Here is a 25,557-nt window from a genome sequence, read left to right as displayed (position 1 = left end):
GTTAGTTTAATTTTATTGCAGCAGATATTATATGGGGGTTATTTTATAAGCATCATTTCCATGTTTAAATAACTGCACACTCATACAAATGAACACTTCTGAATCTGATGGGTTCGTGCTGCTCATTTTTCCATGTGTGTTATTTAAAAAATGGCTGCTCCCAATGTGCGTGCTGGCAAATACACATGCACTCTTCTAATTTCCTTATAGGCGTTTCATAAAATGTTCCTTGTTGAGCCAAGTCTTTTGTAAAATACTACCGGAATTGTGCATGTCACAAACAGGATGCCTCAATTCCAAGCTCTGCATTCTATGTCAAACGACTTTTATGTCTGCTAGTTTACTATAGATACAATCATTTACCTTTATGAATTCTACCATCATATTCAGCTGCACCATTAGGAATAATGGCCTTCACATAAATGCCACCATGTCTTACACTTGTATTTACACCACCCTAAACAAGAAGAAAATTATGATCATCTTTAAACATCTATACAATTTCAGACATGCACTATTCTGAATAGAAGCCATCATCCACTGAGTCATAAGGGCTATATTTTTATCTTAGAGACAAATTTTATAAAATAAGTGCAAACATTCATGTTGATTAGGCACGTAAATGATTAGAATAATGGCATATATCTGCATATGTGTGCATACAGGTAGGTAAATACCAAAAACCTGCTTAACCGCTAGTCTGTAAATATGCATATGGTTTTATATAGTGTGCATTTTACTGGTAGGCCTACATATAGGTGGTCTGGGTACAGCATGGGCTTGATTCACATTTAAAACATTTAACTTACAGAATACTATAAGTTACGCTCATATCTCTGGCATTTAGGAACATAGCTCTATGGTATAAGTACATATATACCCAGATATGCTAGTATTCTGTAAAGGAAAGCTGGAGCCTACTTTCCTTTATAGAAAAGATGCCACACAGGTGCACATTTACAGAATTATTCCTCACATGGGAAAAACTCTTTAGTTCACTTGATCCTTTGAAAATTAAATAAATCATAGTATTAATAACAAAACAACATACAGAAGAGAATGTGGATAAAATAGACTGCATATTAAGTAATTATATAGGCATATGCAAGTCACTGTAAACCGTTTAAGCTGAAATTTTCCTTTATGCAGAATTATGAATAACAATTCATCAGCAAAACAAACCAGAAGAAAGTTAATACTAACATTTAGCAATGTGAAGCAGATTGTACACTGGGGACTCAAGACACACAGCGCCAGATTCTACATATGGTGCCATAAAAATCGATACTGAAAGAATACACCTAGGCGTATTCTATAAACTACGCCTAAAATTAGGCATGGTTTATAGAATACACCTAGCACCCGTCCACACAGCTAAATTTAGTCGAAGGCATTTAGGCTGAGTAAAACTTGATGTAAATGCTGTCGACTAAATTAGGCGCGGAGTGGGTGTATTCTATATCAGCGTGCATAGATTTTAGAAACTCCCATGATCCACCCATTCCACACTCATGTCATGCTATACCAGTAGACAGTGTTTGCATAGTAGTTTAGGTTTATTTACATATTTACATGTGGGATACAAATGCAATAAATAAATAAATAAATACGTCATGACCTACCATCCATTTACATCTTTGGAACTCTCAATCCACTCTATACACACCTTCAGATTCATATTACGCTCTGTTGACATTTAACATAAGTATTTTTGAAGCAATCCTCTTTCGACCTCTGTATATATTTACCACTTGTCACTTTTACACTATTAAAAAATGACTTTGCTTTTGATATATATACACATCGCCGTCAGTTGTGCTTTTTTTAAAATACGTTTTGGAGCTCATTTTCAAAATAGAAAAACGTCCAAAAAGTGGCATAAATCTGCATTTGGACGTTTTTCTCACAAAACCTTCCAAATTAGTATTGTCAATGTTTTTCACAAAAATGTCCAAATTGGTATTTTCAAAACCAAATTTTATTTTTTTCCTATGAAGTCTGCCAGAAGGGCGTTCAAATTACAAAGTGGCATGTCAGGGGCGTGTTAAGGGTGGAATCTGGGCGTTGGATGTTTTTCAGCCATAATAGAACAAAACAAAACCATCCAGGACTAAAACTAAGATGTTTTGAGCTAGACCTGTTTTTATAACGAATAAGGTACAAATGACCAGATGACCACTGGAAGAAATCAGGGATGATCTCTCCTTACTCCCCCAGTGGTCAGTAACCCAGCCTCTATGCCAGCTTCAGATGTTATACTCGGCTCCATTAGAACAGCATGCAGGTCCCTGGAGTAGTCTAGTGGTGGGTGCAGTGCACTGCAGACAGGTGGACCCAGGCCCATACCTCCCTCTACCTGGAAATCCACTGTACCCACATATAGGTGCCCCCTTCACTCGAGCTAAGGTAGTGGTGTACAGTTGGGGGTAGTGGGTTTTGGGGGGCTAAGCAGACAAGATAAGGGAGCAATGCTGACATGTGTACCTGGGAGCATTTTATGAAGCCCACTGCACTGCCCCCTAGGGTGCCCTATTACTTTCCTGGGATGTCTGGGGGACCAGACTACTAAAAATGCTAGCTCCTCCTACATCCCAAATCATAAAACCTTGTTCAAAACAGTATTTTCAGAAAAAAAAAAAAGAAAGCCATTTTTCTTTTTTTCAAAATGACTTTCTTTCCTATTCAGAGTTTGGAGTTTTTTTGTAAAACATCCAAAGACGAACTTAGAAGTCATATCAAAAAAGCTCCTCCATGTGCTCTAGCTGCATGCTCTCAGATAGCAGGATTGTCATCGTGTTGGTGGGTTTCACGTTTGTAATCCCTGAATCAATTTCATTCATACATGCTCAGATTCCCATGTGGCACGCCGCATCTTTTTTTGTATATATTTGTATTGATCTTAATGTACTTGTCCCGATGCACTGGTGACATATTTCTATGCAATTAATGTTGGAATTTATATCCATATATTTTCAAATATTTATGGCTCACAATTATGGGATAATGCTTTTTTCATAACACAACCGACACCACGAGCATATAAGGATCCTCCTATGTAACCTTTATATTCTTTTGCAAAAGCGCCGAGATGATAGATCCTTTTTTACTCCTTAATTCTTTAACTTTTTTGTGTTGGCACTTACAGCGCTACACTAGTTGACGATATTTACATAAACCATCGCGTCATTTATGTTAATTTTCATACACCACGGCTTCCAATGTTCACGCTTTTTGAAACTTTTAAGTTAAACTTGGACTTTCATTCTATTCCATTTTGCACTTTGTCGCTTGAACAGATATACACTATTTCAGCATTTATGCTGATACTTGACAAGGGTCTTTTTAAAGGTAAGCATCTCTCTATTTTCTTCCGTATGTTTCTCCTCCATGTTTAGGTTCAGCTTTGTTTGGCGTTCTGCTGCACATTCATCTTTTATATGTGTGCCATGGTCATTTGACTTTGACCACACTCTTTGTGCTTTAGCAACACATTCTTAGGAAAGGAAGCAGTTTAGTTTACCCTGATGGTATATTTCAAATGTATAATCTGCAGATTATAGTTTCAAGTTTGATAATACTATTTAAAGATAAGGAGGCATTTACATACTGTACTGTTATTATGAAGGAGGTCTATCAACACATTCTATAACTTCCATTGCCTTTACTCGTTTTTTTTTTTGTTACATTTGTACCCCGTGCTTTCCCACTCATGGCAGGCTCAATGCGGCTTACAGGTACTTATTTGTACCTGGGGCAATGGAGGGTTAAGTGACTTGCCTAGAGTCACAAGGAGCTGCCTGTGCCTGAAGTGGGAATTGAACTCAGTTCCCCAGGACCAAAGTCCACCACCCTAACCACTAGGCCACTCCTCAGTTTCCCCCTTTTCTTATTATGTTACCACCACTGTTTCTATTTTTAATTCATAATATATATCACCATGGTTGTGGTTGTTTCCCCCCTTTTTAAGATGTCACCAGCATCATTTGTTTAGCATAACCATTATCTTTTTTTTTTTTAAAGTATCTTTATTAAGTCACGGTGAAATTACATTAACCAACAAAGTGTTCATAGGTTCACAAACTGTCCAGCCGGACAAGAGAACAACATTAAGTAGGGGATCTCTACACACAGCTGCAATTCATTCTGATAATTGTCACATTACATATTTCACATATTTTGGAACTATTCTCCTCAACAGACATTTTATATTTATATTTATGATAATTAGTTTTCATACACAATTTTATAGATGAACCCTTTGCTCCAGTACTCAAGGAATACCTTTCATTGAAGAATTATTTGTCCAAGTTAATAGGTTAGTTCCCGTCTTGATTGTTTTAACTTCAAGTCTTGTTTAATTTAACCTCTGTCATTTATTATTCCGGTTTTTTTTATTTTTCTAAGTGCTAGTCTATAACCTGTTGTATGTAGTATTACTTTTTATCATTTTTTACTGTTTCAGCCTTTAGATTTTAATATGATCTGGGGCATCAGAACAAACACTTATGTTCTAAGATTTGTCCTCCAGTTTTCATTTTGCAAACATAGGGCCCTGTTTCCTAAGCCACGCTGTAGGCACGCAAATCTTTTAGTTCGTGCTATCATTAGAGACACCCACAGGAATATAATGGGTGTGTCTATCATTAGCGCATACTAATTTTTAGCAGGCGTACCTTAGTAAACAAGGGGCCCTGTCTACTTAGGCACATTAGCATTTTTAATGCACCTACAATTAGCGTGTTTGCTAACTGTGAAGGTGCCTATAGGGATATTGTAGGTGCGTACACGGTTAACACGCGTACATGGCTAACGTGCATTAAGAACGCTAGCGCGCCTATAGCATGGTGGGTCCAAGGTCATTAAAGATCTAGACACTATTCTTTTCATTGATTCTTTTTTTTTTAATTGATTCATGCTTAAGTCCCCGAAAGACTAGTTAGAATTCTTGTCCTGTAATATACATATAGATGTATTGTTCACTAGATCCATTAAATTATACATTGTGAGAACCCTCCAGGGGCTCTTGAGGTTGGAGTACCGCCTCAGGAGGGACTGGTGCAACGTATCGTTTATTTTTGCTTTTTCTTTATATTGATGCTATTGAATCTGTGCATGTGTAAAAGTTTTATGTTTTGGGACACCAATAAATTTCTCTCTCTCCTCAACCGTATTATTGAAATGAAAGATGGACGTCCATCTTGTTTCGATAATACAGGTTTTCCCGCCCCTCCATCGGGACATTTTGCAAAGACTTCCTGAACAAAATTTGGGTGTCCATTTCGATTATGCCCCTCCATAATTCAAAAAAGATATAGCAATTTTGTTTTTTTAGTTCTATCAGTACTCTATTGTGTATACCATCTGTTTCAGGTGATTTGCTACTATTTAGTTTGTCAATTTGCCCTAGTACATCTACTACTACTTAACATTTCTAAAGCGCTACTAGGGTTACGCAGCGCTGTACAATTTAACATAGAGGGACAGTCCCTGCTCAAAGAGCTTACAATCTAAAAGACAAGTGGACAGTCAGTCCGATAGGGGCAGTTTTAAATTGGGGCAGTCTGGATTTCCTGAATGGTAAGAGTTAGGTGCTGAACGCAGCATTGAAGAGGTGGGCTTTAAGCAAAGACTTGAAGATGGGCAGGGAGGGGGCTTGGCTACATAAACAAATTCACTATACTATATGAATCACAATCAGGATTTCGACCCCTACATAGCCCCGAAACAGTACTACCCACTCTCCTAACCAAATTCAAAGAAGAAACAATAATAGGCAAGAGTCTACTCCTCCTCCAATTTGACATGTCAAGTGCATTCGACATGATTAACCCATAACATACTGCTAAGACTCCTTGACTACTTCGGAATCAGTGGCGACACTCTCAACTGGATTAGGTGTTTTCTAAACACAAGAACATATCAAGTGAAATAAAAAACAAACATATCGTCACCTTGGAAACCAGGCTGCGGAGTACTGCAAGGATCACCATTATCACCAATCCTTTTCAACCTCATGATGACTCCACTAGCCAAGACCCTATCCACCCAAGGCCTTAACCCATTCATCTACGCTGATGATGTTACACTCTACATCCCATACAAACATGATCTGGCGGAAATCACCAACGAAATCAAACTAAGCTTAAACATCATGAACTCATGGGCAAATGCATTCCAAATAAACTAAATACAGAAAAAACACACTGTCTCATCATCTCATCCCAATACAATACATATAAACCCACAAACATAATCACCCCAGGATACACACTCCCTGTCTCAGACAACCTGAAAATTCTCGGAGTAACAATCGATCGTAATCTATCACTAGAGACCCAAGCGAAATCCACCATAAAGAAAATGTTTTTCTCAATGTGGAAATAAAACCATTCTTCTCAAGAGAAATATTTCGTAACCTGGTACAGTCCATGGTACTAAGCCACGCAGATTACTGTAATGGAATCTATGCAGGATGCAAGGCTCAAATGATAAAGAAACTTCAGACCGCCCAAAACACAGCAGCCAGGCTTATATTTGGAAAAACTCATTTTGACAGCGTCAAACCACTCAGAGAAAAATTGCACTGGCTACCAATCAAAGAACGTATTACTTTCAAAATCTGCACGACTGTTCATAAAATTATTTACTGCGAGGCTCCAGGATACATGACAGACCTCATCGACCTGCCAACCAGAAACACCACAAAATCGTTACACGATCATACCTAAACCTCCACTACTCAAGCAGCAAAAGACTCAAATACAAATCCACCTATGCAACCAGCTTTTCCTATCTAAGCGCACAACTATGGAACGAATTACCTAAAGCAGTAAAATTTAGGTAGTCGAGTGTAGTTTTTACTGCTTTAGGTAATTCGTTCCATAGTTGTCCGCTTAGGTAGGAAAAGCTGGTGGTGTTTCTAACATTACCAAAAAAACTGAATGGGGAAGGGACTTATAATTGCTGCATTCGTTCACTGTGCTCTGTCTGGAGGTTACAGATTAAAAAAAACAAACAAACTCTGAACCACTCAGTGGATGGGGACCCTCACTCCATGCACTGAGCCTGGCAATCCCACCATGCTGCCACAAAAAAAGGAGAACTAAAGGGTCTGTCATGAAACGCCTAATACCCGCCTGGGGTTAACCCTGCGGCCACCTGGAGGGTCTGCCCTCAGCACTGCTCAGACCCACCTGCACCTGCTGCATGCTCTACACTAGCACCCTCCACCCCACCGACTGGGTCCCACTTGCCTCTGGACGAGTCTCCCACTCTCAGGTTATTCCCCAGTGATTTCTAGGATACTGGGGCCGCACTCTCAGGGGTCCCACAGTTCCTGGAAAGCACCCACAGATCTTTGTGTTCAATTCTGGTCGCCGCATCTCAAGAAAGATATAGTGGAATTAGAAAAGGTGCAGAGAAGGGCGACGAAAATGATAAAGGGGATGGGACGACTTCCCTATGAGGAAAGGCTAAAGTGGCTAAGGCTCTTCAGCTTGGAGAAAAGGCGGCTGAGGGGAGATAAGATAGAGGTCTATAAAATAATGAGTGGAGTTGAACGGGTAGATGTGAAGTGTCTGTTTACGCTTTCCAAAAATACTAGGACTAGGGGGCATGCAATGAAGCTACAATGTAGTAAATTTAAAATGAATCGGAGAAAAAGTTTCTTCAAACGTATAATTGGGCTCTGGAATTCGTTGCCAGAGAATGTGGTAAAGGCGGTTAGCTTAGCGGAGTTTAAAAAAAGGTTTGGACGGCTTCCTAAAGGAAAAGTCCATAGACCATTATTAAATGTACTTGGGAAAATCCACTATTTCTGGGATAAGAAGTATAAAATGTTTTGTACTTTTTTGGGATCTTGCCAGGTATTTGTGACCTGGATTGGCCACTGTTGGAAACAGGATGCTGGGCTTGATGGACCTTTGGTCTTTCCCAGCATGGCAATACTTATGTACTTATGTATATGATCCAACACACAATCTACCAAGATCCTTAGTCAGTCCAGGACAACAGAGACAATAAACTAATACAGTTTATTGTCACAGTGAACCATATAAAAAAAAAGATGGAAAAGTAACAGGCAATAACAGTTAACTGGATATGGATCAATATTAAAACTGTCTAAACACTTTGTCACTATCTGGGTAGTGCCTGGGAAGCTTCAGGAAATTAACTGCTCACAAACCTTGAAAAGAGCCTCAAGACAGAGATCTTAACCTCTGTGTTCCCATACTGAGACTAAAAATTACCTCGCAGCTTAGGCAGGAAAAAACGGTCACTTCTGTAACAGCTTTACAAAAAAAAGACAGTCACCATCTGCTGGCCAAACAAGGGAAATGGACTGGGAACAAATATGTCATACATTCACATAAGTCGTCACAGACATGTCCCGTTTTGTCAAAGGGTACTTGAAACAACAACCCTCACACACTACTGCTGCTGCTTTAAATTGCACATACAAGTTGCAGAAGGTGAAGAAGAGAAAATATTTAAAAACCTTGTCAAACAGTACCGTGACACTTATTCCCAAACTGTCATCTTTCTTCGGCAACTCCACTTTGAAGATATCTCCAGGTTTAAGTGGTGCTGTGGAGTGCTTTCTAGAATTCATTTTCATGCTCACAGAGGAAGAGTCCTATGCAAAGAAGAAAATAGTTGTTAAATTATGTGTTAACTCATAGCATATTTATAAGATGAGCCAGGAAGCTGTCTCATAGATAAAAAGTAGTCTCATCTTTGCTTGGTTAGCCATGTGGGTTCTGAATATCGGTCAGCACCCGCATAATTTCCGGGTCTGCCGATGGTCCAGATATTCAATGCTACAACAACAAATATCTGGGACTAATTTAGCCAGCAGCAGTCAGCATTTAAAGAAATGCTGACCGCTGCCAGTTGAACACTGAACTATTTGTTTACTGACTCTTAGGGGGCAATTCTGAAAACTGGGTGCCTTCGTTTAGGCGTCCCAATGCTGCGCGGTGAAAGCCTATTCTATAATGCCATTTTGGCACCCATATTCTGTTACTGAAAAATAGCACAAGCAAATAAATTTTACCTAGCTGAATCAGTTTCACATGCTGTTAAAAGAAAAATATTAGAAACAGGAAAAAGCAACACTGGGCCTTCAGGATACAGATAATTGTCGTCCTTTTATTTTGAAAATGACCCGACATGGGCCGTGTTTCAGTGAACAAAGGCCTGCCTCAGGGGTCAGAAAGTTCTTATAGGTATAGTCTTGGAAATTTGGAGAAAAACAAACAATCAGGGCATTTTGCCCAAAGCGTAGTAATTATTCGTGTAATCAAAGAAAACACTATAGGTAAAAAAAAACCGCCAATAAATATGGAGGTCCCTTTTTCCTGTGTGAGTCCTGAGCCAAATAGCCCTGCTGGCCCTTCCTATGATAGGTTCTTTTGATAAATATTACGAAGTTTGTTTAAACAGTTGTTATAGTGGTTGTTAAAACAAATTCAAACAGAAGAGCAACTGAGATAGAAACAAAGGGGTTTGCTCTTTGAGAAAGGGACACACATGAGTGGTTTGTATTAATTAGGCACTCTATCACTGTAATGAATTTCTTCTACTGTATAAGCTCAGTGCTATGAAAATGAATACTAATTCACAGCAGTGATACAACCAAAACCCCCTGAAATAATAGAATCATCACCTCTTAGGAAACCTCTGAACGCCTGGCATTGAACAGCTAGAATAATGATGTCTAAGAATGGGCAATGTCTGAGAAAAAAACAAAAACAAATCCTAACAGATAAAATAAAAATACTTAACATCTGTTTTATACTTCAGACACATTTTCATACATTTCTAGTATTATATTTGCAAAATAAATAAATAAATATCATTATCTTTACTGTCCCTTCACATGCATATGGGGAAAATCTCAATGCTTTGAGATAGGTGAAATTTTGTTTGGGAGAAAAAGGAAAACTACTACTACTACTACTATTTAGCATTTCTATAGCGCTACAAGGCATACGCAGCGCTGCACAAACATAGAAAACTGGGAATTGTTCTGGTAAAATAGGAGAAAAATTCCCAAGATGACAGATTCTGAAACAATGAAGAAAGGGAGTGATTGGATGGAACTTTGATACTCAAGCTGACATAATAGATACTAAGGGCCCTGTTTACTAAGGCATGTTTATTTATTGCATTTGTATCCCATATTTTCCCGCCTATTTGCAGGCTCAATGTGGCTTACATAGTACCGTTAGGTGTTTGCCCAGTCGGCTGATAACAAATACAAGGTTGTAAAGTGATCGAATGAGGTATATGTGGAGGGTCGGAAGGGATGAAGGTTGTGTGTTGTCCAGTATGATCATTAGGCATGCTGTGCTTTGGGTGAAGAGGTTTACGTAGGGTCGTTGGGGTAGGCCTTTTTGAAGAGGTTGGTTTTTAGTGATTTCCTGTCGTTCAAGTGGTCATGGATTGTTTTCACAGCTTTTGGGAGGCCATTCCATGGTTGTGCGCTTATGTAGAAGAAGCTGGATGCGTAGGTTGTTTTGTATTTCAGTCCTTTGCAATTTAGGTAGTGTAGGTTTAGGTATGATCTTGCAGACCCGACTGTTTCTTGTTGGTAGATCTATGAGGTCTGTCATGTTTCCTGGGACTACGCCATATATGATTTTGTGGACTAGAGTGCAGATTTTGAAGATGATCTATTCTTTGATTGGGAGCCAATGTAATTTTTCTCAAAGGGGTTTGGCACTTTCGAAGCGTGTTTTGCTGAATATCAACCTGGCTGCTGTATTTTGGGCAGTCTGGAGGTTTTTTGTTAGTTGTTCCTTGCATCCTGCGTAGATTCCGTTACAGTAATCTGCATGACTTAGGACCATTGATTGTATTAGGTTCCAAAAGGTTTCCCTTGGGAAGAAAAGTTTTAATCATTTGAGCTTCCACATTGAATAGAACATTTTCTTTATTACAGAGTTTACTTGGCTCTCGAGAGTAAGGTTGCGGTCAAGTGTGACGCCGAGTATTTTCAAACTGTCTGAAGTAGGGAGGGTGTGTCCTGGGGTACTTATAGTTGTGGGTTTGCATTTGTTATGTTGAGAAGTGAGGGTGAGGCAATGTGTTTTTTCAGTGTTCAGTTTCAGTTGGAATGAGTTTGCCCAGGAGTCCATAATGTTCAGGCCATCATTGATTTTATGAGTTATTTCTTTCAGGTCACATCTGAAGGTGCAGATATAAAATTACTCTTCTAGAATACATGTACATAACAGGTTGCCTAGGTTGTATGGCCAAGTAGGTGCCTACTTTGAAGAGATTAAACTTTATAAAGACACAAATATAGCAGCATTATAAGAAAAGATGTACAAACCAGAATTAAGATGTTCAGGTTGGGTCTTAAGTATTTTAGAACTAAGTCTGTTACCAGGCTCTGCCAACATAGAGCCTGTTCTAAAATACACGGAACAATGGTCACTTTATGTGTCAGAAGCACCCGTTTTAAAGACATAAACACCAGCAGGTATTCTCCGAGGACAGCAGGCAGATTGTTCTCATATGTGGGTCGACGTCCGCGTCGGCCCAGGAAGCGGCAAATTTTTCCAAGCAAAAATATAAAAGTTTTGCCAGAGTCTTCTGGCGCGCAAATTGCAAGCACCGCGGATGACTTCCCGCCCGTCGCTCTAGTGTGCCCCTTCAGTTAAATCAAAAAGCATATAAATAACTAATATCAACCCCAAAGGGGAGGTGGGCGGGTTTGTGAGAACAATCAGCCTGCTGTCCTCAGAGAATACCTGCTACAGTTAAGTATCTTTGCTTTCTCCGAGGACAAGCAGGCTGCTTGTTCTCACCTGTGGGATATCCCTAGCATCCAGGCTCACTCAAAATAATGAACATTGGTCAACTGGGCTTCGCAACGGTGAGGACGTAACAAACATTTACCTGAAACTATAACAACTAACTGAGAGTGCAGCCTGGAACAGAACAAAAATGGGTCTAGGGGGGGTGGAGTTGGATTTTAAACCCCGAACAGATTCTGTAACACTGACTGCCCAAACCGACTGTCGCGTCGGGTATCCTGTTGAAGGCAGTAGTGAGATGTGAATGTGTGGACTGATGACCACGTTGCAGCCTTGCAAATCTCTTCAATGGAAGCTGACTTTAAATGAGCCACTGACACAGCCATGGCTCTAACATTATGAGCAGTGACATGGCCTTCAAGAGTCAGCCCAACTTGGGCATAAGAGAAGGAAATGCAATCTGCTAGCCAATTGGAGATTGTGCGTTTTCCGATGGCGAATCCCCTCCTGTTGGGATCGAAACAAACAAACAATTGGGCGGACTGTCTGAAGGGCTTTGTCCGCTCCACGTAAAAGGACAATGCTCTCTTGCAGTCAAAGGTGTTGTTATGACCCGGTAGTAGTGAGCCTCTGTGCCCCGACTGAGCATGGCTGAGATGGAGTGAAGCCGTACTCAGTCAGGCAGCCAGACAACCCCTAGCTTCACCTGGGAAGCGACCACCGTTCACCGAGAGTTGAGCTCTCAGCTGCAGGTGGCCACCAGGACTTCTGGAACCGGCGGGGTTGCACAGCCGCTGACCAGGATGGCAGGAAACAGACACAGTCCAGCACCAGAACTCCGAAAAGGCAAGAATAGTCAAAAATCAGTCCAGGGTCAAGGCAGGCAGCAAACAAGCGAAATGCAAGAAACTAGCCAAAGTCCGGTACACAGGAAATCAGGAACAGAAGATAGCTGGCAAACAGCACTCCGACAGCAACTCCTCAGAACAACTGAGGCCGAAGCAAAGAAGGCCTGGAGGCAGTGCTTTAAATAGTGAAGCAATCAGAGCAAACCAAACTCAGGTGAATCCAACATGGCAGCCCCCATAGGAGATCCTCCCAAGACCAGATATGGAGTTCCTTCCTGTTCTCATTTAGACAAGATGGCTGCCCCCTCCTGAGCTAGCCAAGATGGCTGCTGCTCTTGCTCCAAGCCGGATGACGGCTGCCAGACTTAGGAAACTGAAACAGACCCTTAAGACTGAACCTTGTCCCTTTTGGATGGAGCTGCAGAATGACTTAGCCAGGAGGAGCGTCGAACAGGTGAGGGACGTAACAGGTGTGCAAACTGTTTTCGCCAGGGTGGGTATGAGGAACGGGAAAGAATGTTGGCAAGACAATTGACTGGTTCAGTTGGAACTCAGACACCACCTTCGGCAGGAACTTAGGGTGCGTGCAGAGGACTACTCTATTGTGATGAAACTTAGTATAAGGTGCATCCACTACTAAGACCTGAAGCTCACTGACCCTATGAGCTGAAGTAACAGCCACCAAGAAAATGACCTTCCAGGTCAAGTACTTCAGATGGCAGGAATTCAGTGGCTCGAAAGGAGCTTTCATCAGCTGAGAACGATGTTGAGATCCCATGACACAGCTGGAGGTTTGACAGGGGGCTTTTACAAAACCTCTCATGAAGCGAACAACTAAAGGCTGTCCAGAGATAGACTTACCCTCTACACGGCGATGATAGGCACTAATCGCACTAAGATGAACACTTACTGAGTTGGACTTGAGACCAGACTCTGATACGTGTAGAAGGTATTCAAGCAGGGTCTGTGTAGGACAAGAAAGAGGATCAGACGGCAAACCTCCTCCATGTGAAAAAGTTACATCTCTTCGTGGAATCTTTTCTGGAAGCAAGCAAGACTCGAGAGACACCCTCTGAAAGACCCAAGGAGGCAAATTCTAAGCTCTCAACATCCAGGCCGTGAGAGCCAGAGACTGGAGGTTGGGAGGTAGAAGCGACCCCTCGTTCTGGGTGATGAGGGTTGGAAAACATTTCAATCTCCACGGCTCCTTGGAAGACACCTCCAGAAGAAGAGGGAATCAAATCTCACGCGGCCAGAAGGGTGCAATCAGAATCATGGTTCTGCAGTCTTGCTTGAGTTTCAGCGAAGTCTTCCCTACTAGAAGTATGGGAGGATAAGTATACAGAAGGCCTGTTCCCCAATGTAGGAGAAAGGCATCTGATGCTAGTCGTGGGCCTGAAGCCTGGAGTATTTGGAGGTTGGTGGTGAGTGTTTGTGTTTTTGTGATATTTTTTTGTTAAATGTTGGTTTTTTTTGTGTGTGTGTGTGTGTGTGTGTGGGGGGGGGGGGTTGGGGGATGTGCCATGGTGGCAAAGTGGGATGAAGTAGTTTTTGGCTTTGAGTGTGGTTTTTGTTGCAGGGATGATATATATATATATAGAGAGAGAGAGAGAGATATTGAGTGTGCATGTGTCCTTGCGCATCTTCTTTGGTTTTGTGGGGGAGGGGGGCTTCTGAAAGATCATGTGTGTCACCAAGCTACATTGTGTGTGTCTGTGTCACCGAGCCAATTTGTGTGTGTGTGTGTGTGTGTGTAAGTGAGTGTCGGTGGGGTGTATTTGGAGGTTGGTGGTGAGTGTCTGCGTTTTTGTGAATTTTTTTGTGTTACATGTTGGGGGTTTTTTGTGGGGGGTGGGGGATGTGCCGTGCTGGCAAAGTGGGATGGAGTGGTGTGTGGCTTTGAGGGTGGTTATTGTTGCAGGGATGATATAGACTGAGAGCGAGAGAGAGAGATAGAGTGTGCATGTATCCTTGTGCATCTTCTGTGGTTTTGTGGTGGAGGGGGGCTTCTGAAAGATCATGTGTGTCACTGAGCTACATTGTGTGTGTCTGTGTCACAGAGTCAGTTTGTGTGTGTGTGTGTGTGTAAGTGAGTGAGGGTGGGGTGTATTTGGAGGTTGGTGGTGAGTGTTTGTGTTTTTGTGACATTTTTGTGTTAAATGTTTGTTTTGGGGGGGTGGTTGATGGAGTGGTGTGTGGCTTTGAGTGTGGTTTTTGTTGCAGGGATGATATAGAGTGAGAGAGCGAGAGACTGAATGTGCATGTATCCTTGTGCATCTTCTGTGGTTCTGTGGGGGAGGGGGGGCTTCTGAAAGATCACGTGTTTCACTGAGCTAAAAAAAAGTTTGTGTGTGTATGTTTAAGTGAGTGAGGGTGGGGTGTGTTTGGAGGTTTGTGGTGAGTGTCTGTGTTTTTGTGATATTTTTGTGTTATATGTTTTTTTTTGGGGGGGTGGGGGGATGTGCCGTGCTGGCAAAGTGGGATGGAATGGTGTGTGGCTTTGAGAGTGGTTATTGTTGCAGGGTGTGTTGGCAGTGGAATGTGTGTGTTTCTGTGGTATTGTGCGTGTGTGTTTTTGTCTGTCCCTGACAGGGGGGTTGGGGGTGGGGGTCCGTGGGAAAATGTGAGGGTGGTTGGAGGGGGGTCAGCCTTTGCTGAGGGGTGGAGTGGGTTGTCTGTGTTTTTTTGTTTTGTGTTGGGGTGTCAAAGGAGAAGGATTTGTTTTTGAACTTAGAGGGTTTTGTCGTGGTTTTGGAGGTGGTTCTGCGCGTTTTCTATTTGTGTCTGTCAGTGACAGGGGGGGGGGTCTGTGGGTGTGTGAAATGTGGGGGTGTTTGGAGTGGGGTCTGTGTTAGTTGAAGGGTGGAGTGGGTTGTGTTCTTTTTTTTTTTTTGTTACATTTGTACCACACACTTTCCCACTCATGGCAGGCTCAATGCGGCTTACATGGGGCAATGGAGGGTTAAGTGACTTGCCCAGGCTGTTTTGGTGGAGGAGGGGGAGGTCCGGAGTCTGATATTACATTTACCCCGTGTCATTTCATGTACCTTCCCCTCCTGTCACATTCCAATTTTGTGCCATCAATGTATTGTATTGTATTGCATCCTCTTGATTTATGTTTAAACTTTTTTATTATTAACGAAATGCACAATTCAATGCAACTTGGAGACTTCATACAACAAAGTTCAGTTTGTAAATCAGCATTGCAATAACATATGTATCTGCTTCAATCATTGATTCCAATTTCTCTTTCTCCCTCCCCCCCCCCAACCCTCTCCCCTCCTTACATCTTTATTTTTTCAACAATTGTTAAATAAAGTCACAACATTACAACGATACAACCGAACTTTTGATTTGGCAAGTGTACAATTATAGATCAACTACTATTCTCCTGTGATGTTACGCATACACCTTACCGCTCTAATTTAATACAAAACTCCTACTCCTCAGTCCTCTCTTCTACCCCCTCCTCCCACTATTCCCTACTAACCCCCTCCCCCAACCCTCTTGATTAACTCAAATTGATACCTCCCAATATTATAATGTTACTTAGCACCTTTATAAAGTATTAATGACCAAACTTCGGCCTCTCTGTGTCATTTTTTCCAGGTAACTTCCCCATATTTTAAGAAACCGTATTTTCCTTTTGTACTGTCCTTTTACTTCTTTCGCCTCCCACACTAACACTTGATGCACCCTGTTACGCCAATGCCAATAAGGTGGTGAAGTAGCTGCTGTCCAATATTGCATAATACATTTCTTCGCTACCAAACATAGTTTTCGATATAATAATGTTTTGTCAGCATTGAGTCTTAAAGGTGCATCTTTCAGATCTAGTATCAGCTGTCGTGGATTCATGTCTATTCTACTACCCAAAACATGAGACAGGTAAGTAACTATTTGTCTACAATATCTCTGTAGTGCTACACATCCCCACACCGCATGGTATAAGGTGTTATCATATCTATTACATTTCAAACAGAGCGCTGTCTCTATACCCCCTGATTTATATAATTGTACTTGGGTAAAGTAGGCTCTGTGAATTATCCTGTACGCGCATTCCCTGTATTCTGCACCCCCAATTATATTTGGTATATCCTTTATCTGCGCAGTAATATCCCAAGATTCCAAATTGCAGCTCATATCTTTTTCCCATCTCTGTCTAACCGTGGTCATCTCCTTCAACGGAGCCAGCTCCCACAGCTTCCGATGTATCTGAGATATGGATGGGGAATTTTCAGATATCTCATCAAAGAATTTTTTGATTTTGTTACCCAGTTTGCACTGCAATGCTGCTTTATCTAATGTTTGTACATAATGTTTTAGTTGACAATGTGCGTACACATCCCCCCATACCTGCTCCCTCTGCTCCAATAGTTGTGGCAGCGGCAGTATGTCCCCACTCTCTCCCATTACATCTGCTATACAAGACACTCCTGCCTGTGCCCATCTTTCAAAAGTCTTATTTTCCAGCCCGGGCACGAAAGACGGGTTTCCCTTGATGTTTAGATACTCAGTTACCCTTGGATCTCCACCCAATAGTTCTCCTAAGAATCTCCACGCTGCTCTGAGTGATAAAATCAGAACATTGTGCCTTAATCTGTGCGGAATCTCTTTTTTCTGTAAATGTGCTAATGTTATCCCATGATATGGGCTATATAGCGCTTCTTCCATCTCTAGAGGTGTATGTTCCTGGGATTGAAATAGCCAATCTCGTGTCTGGCGCAGGAGGCATGCCATATTGTAAAATTTAATGTTAGGTATTCCCAAGCCCCCTTGCCTCCATCCCCCCAACATATATTTCAACTGCATCTTAGCGCGTTTTTTTGCCCAGCAGAATCTGGATATCAATCGATATAATCGCTTGATATCTTTTTGCAATAACACTATGGGCAGGACCTGTAATGTGTATAGCCATCTAGGCAATATCACCATTTTAATAAGACTAATCCTTCCCATTAAAGATAATGTTAGGGTGCCCCAAGAATCTAACTGTTGAGTTGTCTGTTCCAACAGGTTTGTGACATTTAAAGTGTAGAGCTCCTTCAAATTAGCCGGTAATTGAATCCCTAGATATGTAAAGGACTTGTTCGTGCGTTTCAAAGGAAATCCTTCCGGCCAATTAGCTTGAATGTCTAAGTTTATTTCAAGAGCTTCAGATTTGTCTATGTTTAATTTAAAACCCGAGTAGTCTCCATATTCTTGGATTATCTCTAGCAGATTGTGCAGGGTCTCCTTCGGTTTCGTAATAACCATCAATAGGTCATCCGCGAACGCGGCAAGTTTAAATTCTTGATTTTTAATTTGTACCCCAGGAATCGCCGCACAATCATATATGTCTCTTATTAAAGGGTCTAATTGCAGTGCAAAAAGTAGTGGTGACAGTGGACATCCTTGTCTAGTACCTCTACTAATCTTGATCTCCTCTGAAATATTTCCATTTACCAACACCTGTGCTCTAGGTAGGTGATACAATGCCCTCTGATCGCCTGTACGAATCTACCTTGAAATCCATATCTTTCCAGCACAGAGTACAGAAAGGGCCACTCCACTCTATCAAATGCTTTCTCAGCGTCGAAACTTATCATTAATGCCTGTGCATGGGAATGGCCCAATCCTTCCAATGCTGCCAGAATACTCCTCAGATTTTTGGTGACAGATCTACCTTGTACAAAACCCACCTGAGCGGTATGAATAAGATGAGGTAGCACTCGCCCCAATCTATTTGCCAGTATTTTTGCAAATAATTTTGCTTCTTGGTTAATTAATGAAATAGGTCTATAGGAGGTTACCAGTGTTTCATCTCGTTTAGGCTTAGGAAACACAACTATCCTAGCCAAATTTAATTGGTCTGGCATCCTACCATTCTCCATCCATTCATTAAACACTTTAACCAATGTAGGGACCAGCGAGTCACCCATCAACTTATAAAATTCTGCTTTGTATCCATCCGGACCAGGGGCCTTACCCATTTTGCTTTGAGCTATTACCCATGTCACCTCATCGGCACTAATTTTTGCATTCAGTTGAGTACTATCCCTAGCTTGTAATTTAGGGGTCTGAACCCCATCCAAGAATAGCTCACCCTGGAGTCCCTCTTGTTCCGACGCCTTATAAAGGCTTTGATAATATGTCTGGAACGCTGATCTTATCTCTCTATTAGTATGAAGATATTTCCCCTCTTTGTTTTTAAGAGCTGTTACATTTTTGGATGAATATTTAGATGCTATAAGTCTAGCTAGAAATTTGCCTCCTTTATTTCCATGCTTATATAATTGAAAGCGATAGTAGGCTTGAGATTTCAGTTCTCTATCGTGTATCAGGGAGTTCAAGGTTGTTTGTAATTCCAGCACCTCTTGTCTAATCTTACTACATGGGGTTAGACCATATTGTCTATTCAGCTTAACTAGTCGCTTTTCAAGCCGCACAATTTCCCTGTCTCTCGTACGTTTATATTGTGCCACATAACTTATTATTTCCCCTCTTAATACTGCTTTCGCAGCTTCCCAGAAGTTGGTGGAGCTAGCAACCGTGCCCTCGTTAAAGTGTTTATATTCAGTCCATTTAGCCTGTAAGTATTCCCCAAATCGTGTGTCTCTGAGTAAGTATGCCGGAAATGTCCAACTATTTAACCTCTCTTCTGCCCCTCCCCCAGTCCAGCACATTCTAACCACTGAATGATCCGATATAACACAAGGTTCTATATGTACCTCAGTGATATCTGTTAATAGTGTGTGGGAAGCTAGCAAATAGTCTATTCTGGCAGAGGTGCCATGTGCTCTAGATTGATGTGTATATTCTTTGTCTAGTGGGTGCAGTGTCCTCCAAATATCTATTAGCCCGAGTGTTGTACATAGATCCGGCAATCCTCTAGTACTAATCCGCCTTAAATCGGCTGGGGGATGTGATCTATCCAGTACAGGGTCCCAAGTCATATTAAAATCACCTCCCAGCAATATGGGCAGTGGCTCTAGTTGAGTGAGCTGCCTAAGCAATCTTTTATAAAATTTTAAATCTAACGTGTTAGGAGCATAAATACTTCCCAAAATTATTTTTTGTCTATTTAAGGTGGCAATGCAGAGTACAAACCGGCCCTCCGGATCCTTTATCGTTTTATGCACCTGGACAGCTATTCCTTTTCTAAAAAGTATTGCCACCCCCCCTTTCCGGCCTAAGGCCGCCGTTGCCACACAATCCGCAACCCACCACTTAGCCAATTTGGTGTGCTCAACATCTGATAAGTGCGTTTCTTGCAACAGCGCTATATCTGTTCCAAGCCGTTTAAGTTGTCGCAAAATCTTGGAGCGCTTAATAGGGGAGTGTATACCTCCTACATTCCATGAAGCTACCTTAATTTTTTAACCTCCAGAGTCTCGCCAATCTGTATCAGTTTCATCTTCTCTTTTTGAGAGTGGCCAGCCCAGCCTCCAGCCCCCCTCTCGCAAGTGCTGTTCTCCTGCAAATTGTGATAGTCTCATATTTAGTACAAATTGAGTTAATCCCCACCCACCCCTCCCCTTTCTTAGCCCAATATCCTCCCTCCTTCCATTCCCTCCCAGTTCCCCCTCTTTACCCCTAATGTTCCCTAAGGAAATGGATCACTTCCGACGCCCCTCCTCCCCTCGTAGTAATTGTCCACTTTATGGTTACTCACCCATTAACATTTCAACATTACAGATTTTCATTCCTCATCCAACCATATTCATCTAGGTTTCCATCATGCGTTCTTATCCATTCTATCACACATTTCTTTACCAAGTTTAATCTTTCTTATCAATTGAATTATCTATCTTTTTCTCTTCTGATTGTCTCGTATCAGTCTCTATCTAGTAGATTATCTCCCCTTCATTATACTATATATTGTAAAGAGTATGTGGGACAGGCCCCAAAGGAACCCTGGGATAGGCCAGAATACCCCCGTTATAGGCAGGCATTCCCCAGGAAAAAACTAGAAATAAAGAACTACAACTCCCAGCATGCCCCAAGGGAGACCGGGGATAAGCGAAACTATGTGCATTCCCAGGAGTCTCCAGAGGGGGGCCGCAGGGGAAGGAATAAGGCTGATTCTCCAACCTGGTGGAAGAGGTGGTGGAACAGGTGGGTGGAGAAAGAAGAGCCACCAAAGAGCTTTAATGAAAGAAAGGGTGAGCAGCTGGGAGAAGGGCGGGGCGAGGAGAATATGGATTGGGCTCCTGAGGAGAGAGAGGCAGAGAGTGAGCCTTGCCCTATGGAGTTGACTGAACCGGAGAACACCCTGGAAGAGCCGATGGACTTTTCAGCTCTGGCTCAACGAAAGCCAAGGAAGTAGCGGGGCCAAGCCGGATCAAGCGGGAGGAGGTCAGGTAGAAGTATGACTGACCAAGAGGGTGGGACCCTAGGCTTTGAGCCCGCGCAAAGCCATTACTGAACTGTGTTTTGAAAGCCTGGCTAAACTGAGCTGTGTTTTTGAAAGCTTGGCTAGAACTGAACTGTGTTTTGAAAGCCTGGCTAAACTGAGCGGTGTTTTTGAAAGCTTGGCTAAAATTGAACTGTGGTTTGAAGGCCTGGCTAAACTTGAACTGTGTTTGAAAGCCTAGCTGGACTGAGCTGTGTTTTTGAAGCTTGGCTAAAAATTGAACTGTGTTTGGACATCAGGGCTGAAGTGCGCTGGGTGTTTTTTTTTTCTTTTTCCTGCTACTCTCCAGGGGACCGGGAGAGAAAGCAGCGGTTGAAGCCTGCACGGTGTAGCAGGGTTTGTTGTTTTGGAGAAGCAATTGGGAGAAGGAGGGACGTTCCTCCTATTCAATAAAAAGCTGCCTTATATTTGTTTTTGAGACAAAGGGGAGTCATACAGGAGTGTGTTTTTTTTTTGTTTGGGGGTTTTTTTTTTTTCCCTTGGAAGAGCTGCAACCCAGGAGGAAAGAGGATCCACTTTACAATTGGTGGCAGTGGTGGGATCGCTTCGCGGACCTGTCGCTCGAGGAGGCCAAGAACAGCAGGACAGAAAAGCCCGACGGAGGGGCCAACGCTGAGAAAGGCGCAGACCCGTCTGGGGTTCCGGTAAGCGGGGCCTAGATTGGGGGAAATAAAGGGATCCTAGTAAAAGGGGAAACATATGTAGTGAAACCGCACTTGGAGGTGTCCTCTGTTTTTTTTTCCCTCCAGGAGTCGCTGTTCCGGAGCAAGGATGGACCCCAAGGAGATCTTCGCTTGGATGACGATGCAGTTCCAGAAACAGCAAGAACTGACGGGGAAGATGGTGGAAGACTCCTTGACGGCGGCACGAGAGCAGCAACAACCGGTGCTGAATATGCTCCAGGACTTTTTTCAGCGAGGGATCGAGGCTCCCAGGGGCGGTGGAGCCGGAGCAACTGTACAGGGGCCAGGAGGAAGCGGTGCGGTAGGACCTTTATCCCTGAACTCACTTACTTGGGGAAAGTTGTCTGAGCAGGATAATGTAGATGATTTCCTGACCGCCTTCGAGAGGGTGGCAGTGGCCGCAGGGTGGCCACAAGAGCAGTGGGCCATGCGGTTAGTGCCTTCATTATCTGGGGAGGCTCTAGGAGCCTTTAGGGACTTGGCTCCTGGGGACGCGGCCAACTATGGGAGGTTGAGAGAGGCCATTAAGGACAGATATGGACTAAGTACCCAGGCTTATAGGCGTAAGTTTCGGTCCACCAAATGGGAAAAGGGGGAAACCCCTAAAGCGGTGGCCACTAGACTGATGGACTTGGTAAAAAAATGGTTGGAACCTGATCGCCACACCACGGGAGAGATTCTTCAAGAATTAGTAGTGGAGCAGTTCCTGCAGGGCCTTCCTAGGGAGATTAGGGCAGGATTGGTCCAAAGGGGCTGTAAGACGGTGGAGGCCGTGACAGCCGGGTTGGAGTGTTATCTGGAAGCCCAACATTGGGGAGATCCCGACCTGGAGGGTGGTAAGCCCCGATCAGTGGGAGGCTGGGGTTCCAAAAGTTCCTTTTTTAAGCCTGATCCCCAGGGAGGGAAACCCGATTACGGCTGGGGTGGTAAAAAACCCGTAGTGCCCTCAGGCCCTGAAAAGAAGGCCCCCTCGTATGAAGGAAAAATCTGCTATAAGTGTGGGAAGACTGGGCACTTCCGGAGGGATTGCCCAGGTCGAGAGGGATGGACCTCGCAGGTGGCCCAAGGGTTTAGGCCTCGGTATACTGCTAAGGTGGAGGTTGAGGGTTTACCGGTAGTAGCCATGTTAGACTCCGGGGCAGACCAGTCCATGATCTCTAGGAGGTTATGGGAACAAATAAGAAAGAGGAGGACAGGATATAAGGATACCTATGAGGGAGCAGTGGCTATTCAATGTATACATGGGGCCAGTACTCGTTATACCCTCCATAGGGTTCACGTGAAGAGGCCCACAGGGGAGATAGAGATAGCCATTGCCATTCTGCCCAGACTGCCACAGGAGATGATTTTGGGAAGGGACTGGCCCCCCTTTACCGAGTGTATTAGTGAAAAAAGAGTGTTGGTCACTACCCGCTCTCAGGCTCGGCGAGACCCTGAGGCTGAGGAAGAGGGAATAGGAGGTATTTTTCCTTTTCAAGGGGAGGTCTTAGGGGAGCCGGGAAAAGAGAAAAAGGGGAAAGCTTTGAAAAAAAAGGAGCAGAGGGGCAGACGGGAGGCCTTGGAGCAGGCAAGAAAAGAAAGTTATCTGCCAGTAGCCCCGAAAGAATTGAGCGAGCAGTTTCCCCAGTTTCATAGGGAGCAGGCCACGGACCCTACTTTAGAATATGCATGGGAACGGGCCCGACAGGGGGAGGGCCAGGAAGCCCCGGGGTTCATGATAGAGGGGGACATTCTATATCGCCGGGTACCCAATTGGGAGAACTCTGAAGTGGGGAGACAGCTAGTAGTCCCCCAAGCTTTCCGTCCCCTAGTAGTAAGGCTCGCGCATGATCACCCTTTGGGGGGGGCATAAGGGCTCCCAAGCTACCCTGACGCAGATATTGGGCCGGTTTTATTGGCCAGGAGTTTATGGGGAGGTGGAGAGGTATTGCAAGTCCTGCCCCAACTGTCAGAAGGTGGCAGACCGGCTACCGCCTAAGGCCCCGTTAAAACCCCTTGCTAGAGTGGAACAACCGGGGAGGAGAATAGCCATGGATATTATTGGCCCAGTAACAAAATCTCAGAGAGGCTTCCTCTACGTTTTAGTGGTTATGGATATGGCCACTAGGTACCCCTGGGCCATTCCTTTGAGAAGCATATCAGCGAAGGTCATTGCCAGGGAACTGATAAAAATCTTTTGTGAGGTGGGATTCCCCCAAGAAGTTTTGTCCGACAGGGGGTCCAACTTTATGTCAAGTACCTTAAGGCAAGTGTGGGAGGCTTTTGGGATACAACATATCCGTACAGCGGCCTACCATCCTCAAACTAATGGGATGGTGGAACGTTTTAATAGAACTTTAAAGGGTATGTTAAAAAAAGCGTTAGGCGAGGATAGGACAGGTTGGGACCAACTGTTACCCTTCGTGCTATATGCCTACAGGGAGAAGGTGCAAGACTCATTAGGAGTTGCGCCTTATGAATTGATGTTTGGACGGAGGCCCAGGGGCATTTTAGATATTTTACAGGAACACTGGGTACCCCCGGACACCTCCGATCAGTCAGTGGTCGAATACCTACAGGATCTGAGGACCAGATTAAATAAGTTACAGGAATATTCCCAGGATAGGCTTGAACAGAGCCAAAATCGTCAAAAGGAATATTATGATAAGGGTACTCGTGAGAGGGAGTTTGTAATAGGAGATAGGGTCCTTATCCTAATCTCGGAGGATCCTCATAAGTTTGCCTCTAGGTGGAAGGGTCCCTGGGTGGTGAGGAGGAGACTTGGGCCTCTTACATATGAGGTGGCGAACGAAAAAGGGCGGGTCCAAACCTTCCACGTTAACCTGATGAAACCCTGGGTAGCAAGGGTAGGCTTTCAGACCCGGGGAGATGAAAAGGAGGGGGAGGAGTTGAGGGCATTTGAACAGATGCAGAGGGCCCTGTGCCAGGAACCTGTGCTGAAGGCAGTTGATTTTGAAAAGCCCTTTATCCTTCAAACAGATGCTTCAGGGAGGGGGTTAGGCGCAGTGCTGTCCCAAGATCATGAAGGGGAGGAACACCCGGTGCTTTATTTAAGCCGGAAGCTCCTGCCTCATGAGGAACATTACTCCACCATAGAAAAGGAGTGTTTAGCCATACGATGGGCAGTGCAGGAGTGTAGTGTCTATTTAGAAGGGAGAAAATTTAAGTTGGTAACGGACCATGCTCCCCTGAAATGGTTGAATGTAATGAAGAATAATAATGGGAGACTAATGCGATGGTACTTAGCATTGCAGCCTTTCCAATATGCTGTGGAGCATCGTCCTGGGCGATGTTTAGGAAATGTTGATGCTCTGTCCCGGGTGGAGGAGGAGGAGGAAAAAGAATGCGGGGGTAGAAATTTAAGGGGGGGGGGGTATGTAAAGAGTATGTGGGACAGGCCCCAAAGGAACCCTGGGATAGGCCAGAATACCCCCGTTATAGGCAGGCATTCCCCAGGAAAAAACTAGAAATAAAGAACTACAACTCCCAGCATGCCCCAAGGGAGACCGGGGATAAGCGAAACTATGTGCATTCCCAGGAGTCTCCAGAGGGGGGCCGCAGGGGAAGGAATAAGGCTGATTCTCCAACCTGGTGGAAGAGGTGGTGGAACAGGTGGGTGGAGAAAGAAGAGCCACCAAAGAGCTTTAATGAAAGAAAGGGTGAGCAGCTGGGAGAAGGGCGGGGCAAGGAGAATATGGATTGGGCTCCTGAGGAGAGAGAGGCAGAGAGTGAGCCTTGCCCTATGGAGTTGACTGAACCGGAGAACACCCTGGAAGAGCCGATGGACTTTTCAGCTCTGGCTCAGCGAAAGCCAAGGAAGTAGCGGGGCCAAGCCGGGTCAAGCGGGAGGAGGTCAGGTAGAAGTA

At 43.5% G+C, this 25,557-nt stretch overlaps 1 protein-coding gene across 1 annotated transcript in view; it reads right to left on the bottom strand.

The window, feature by feature from the left end:
• The window catches only part of PTPN13 (protein tyrosine phosphatase non-receptor type 13), a gene marked incomplete at its 3' end in the record, with an annotated part of 651,945 nt that overhangs the window by 190,026 nt on the left and 436,362 nt on the right, over positions 1–25,557 (bottom strand). Inside the window, 2 exon segments of the mRNA XM_030190609.1 lie at positions 364–457; positions 8,498–8,635. Coding sequence (XP_030046469.1) covers positions 364–457; positions 8,498–8,635 — 232 coding nt within the window.

The sequence above is a fragment of the Microcaecilia unicolor genome, chromosome 2 (assembly GCF_901765095.1).
Source record: "Microcaecilia unicolor chromosome 2, aMicUni1.1, whole genome shotgun sequence".
NCBI lineage: Eukaryota > Metazoa > Chordata > Amphibia > Gymnophiona > Siphonopidae > Microcaecilia > Microcaecilia unicolor.
Note: the sequence above shows the minus strand (reverse complement) of the source record. Positions and strands in the feature narration are given on the sequence as shown.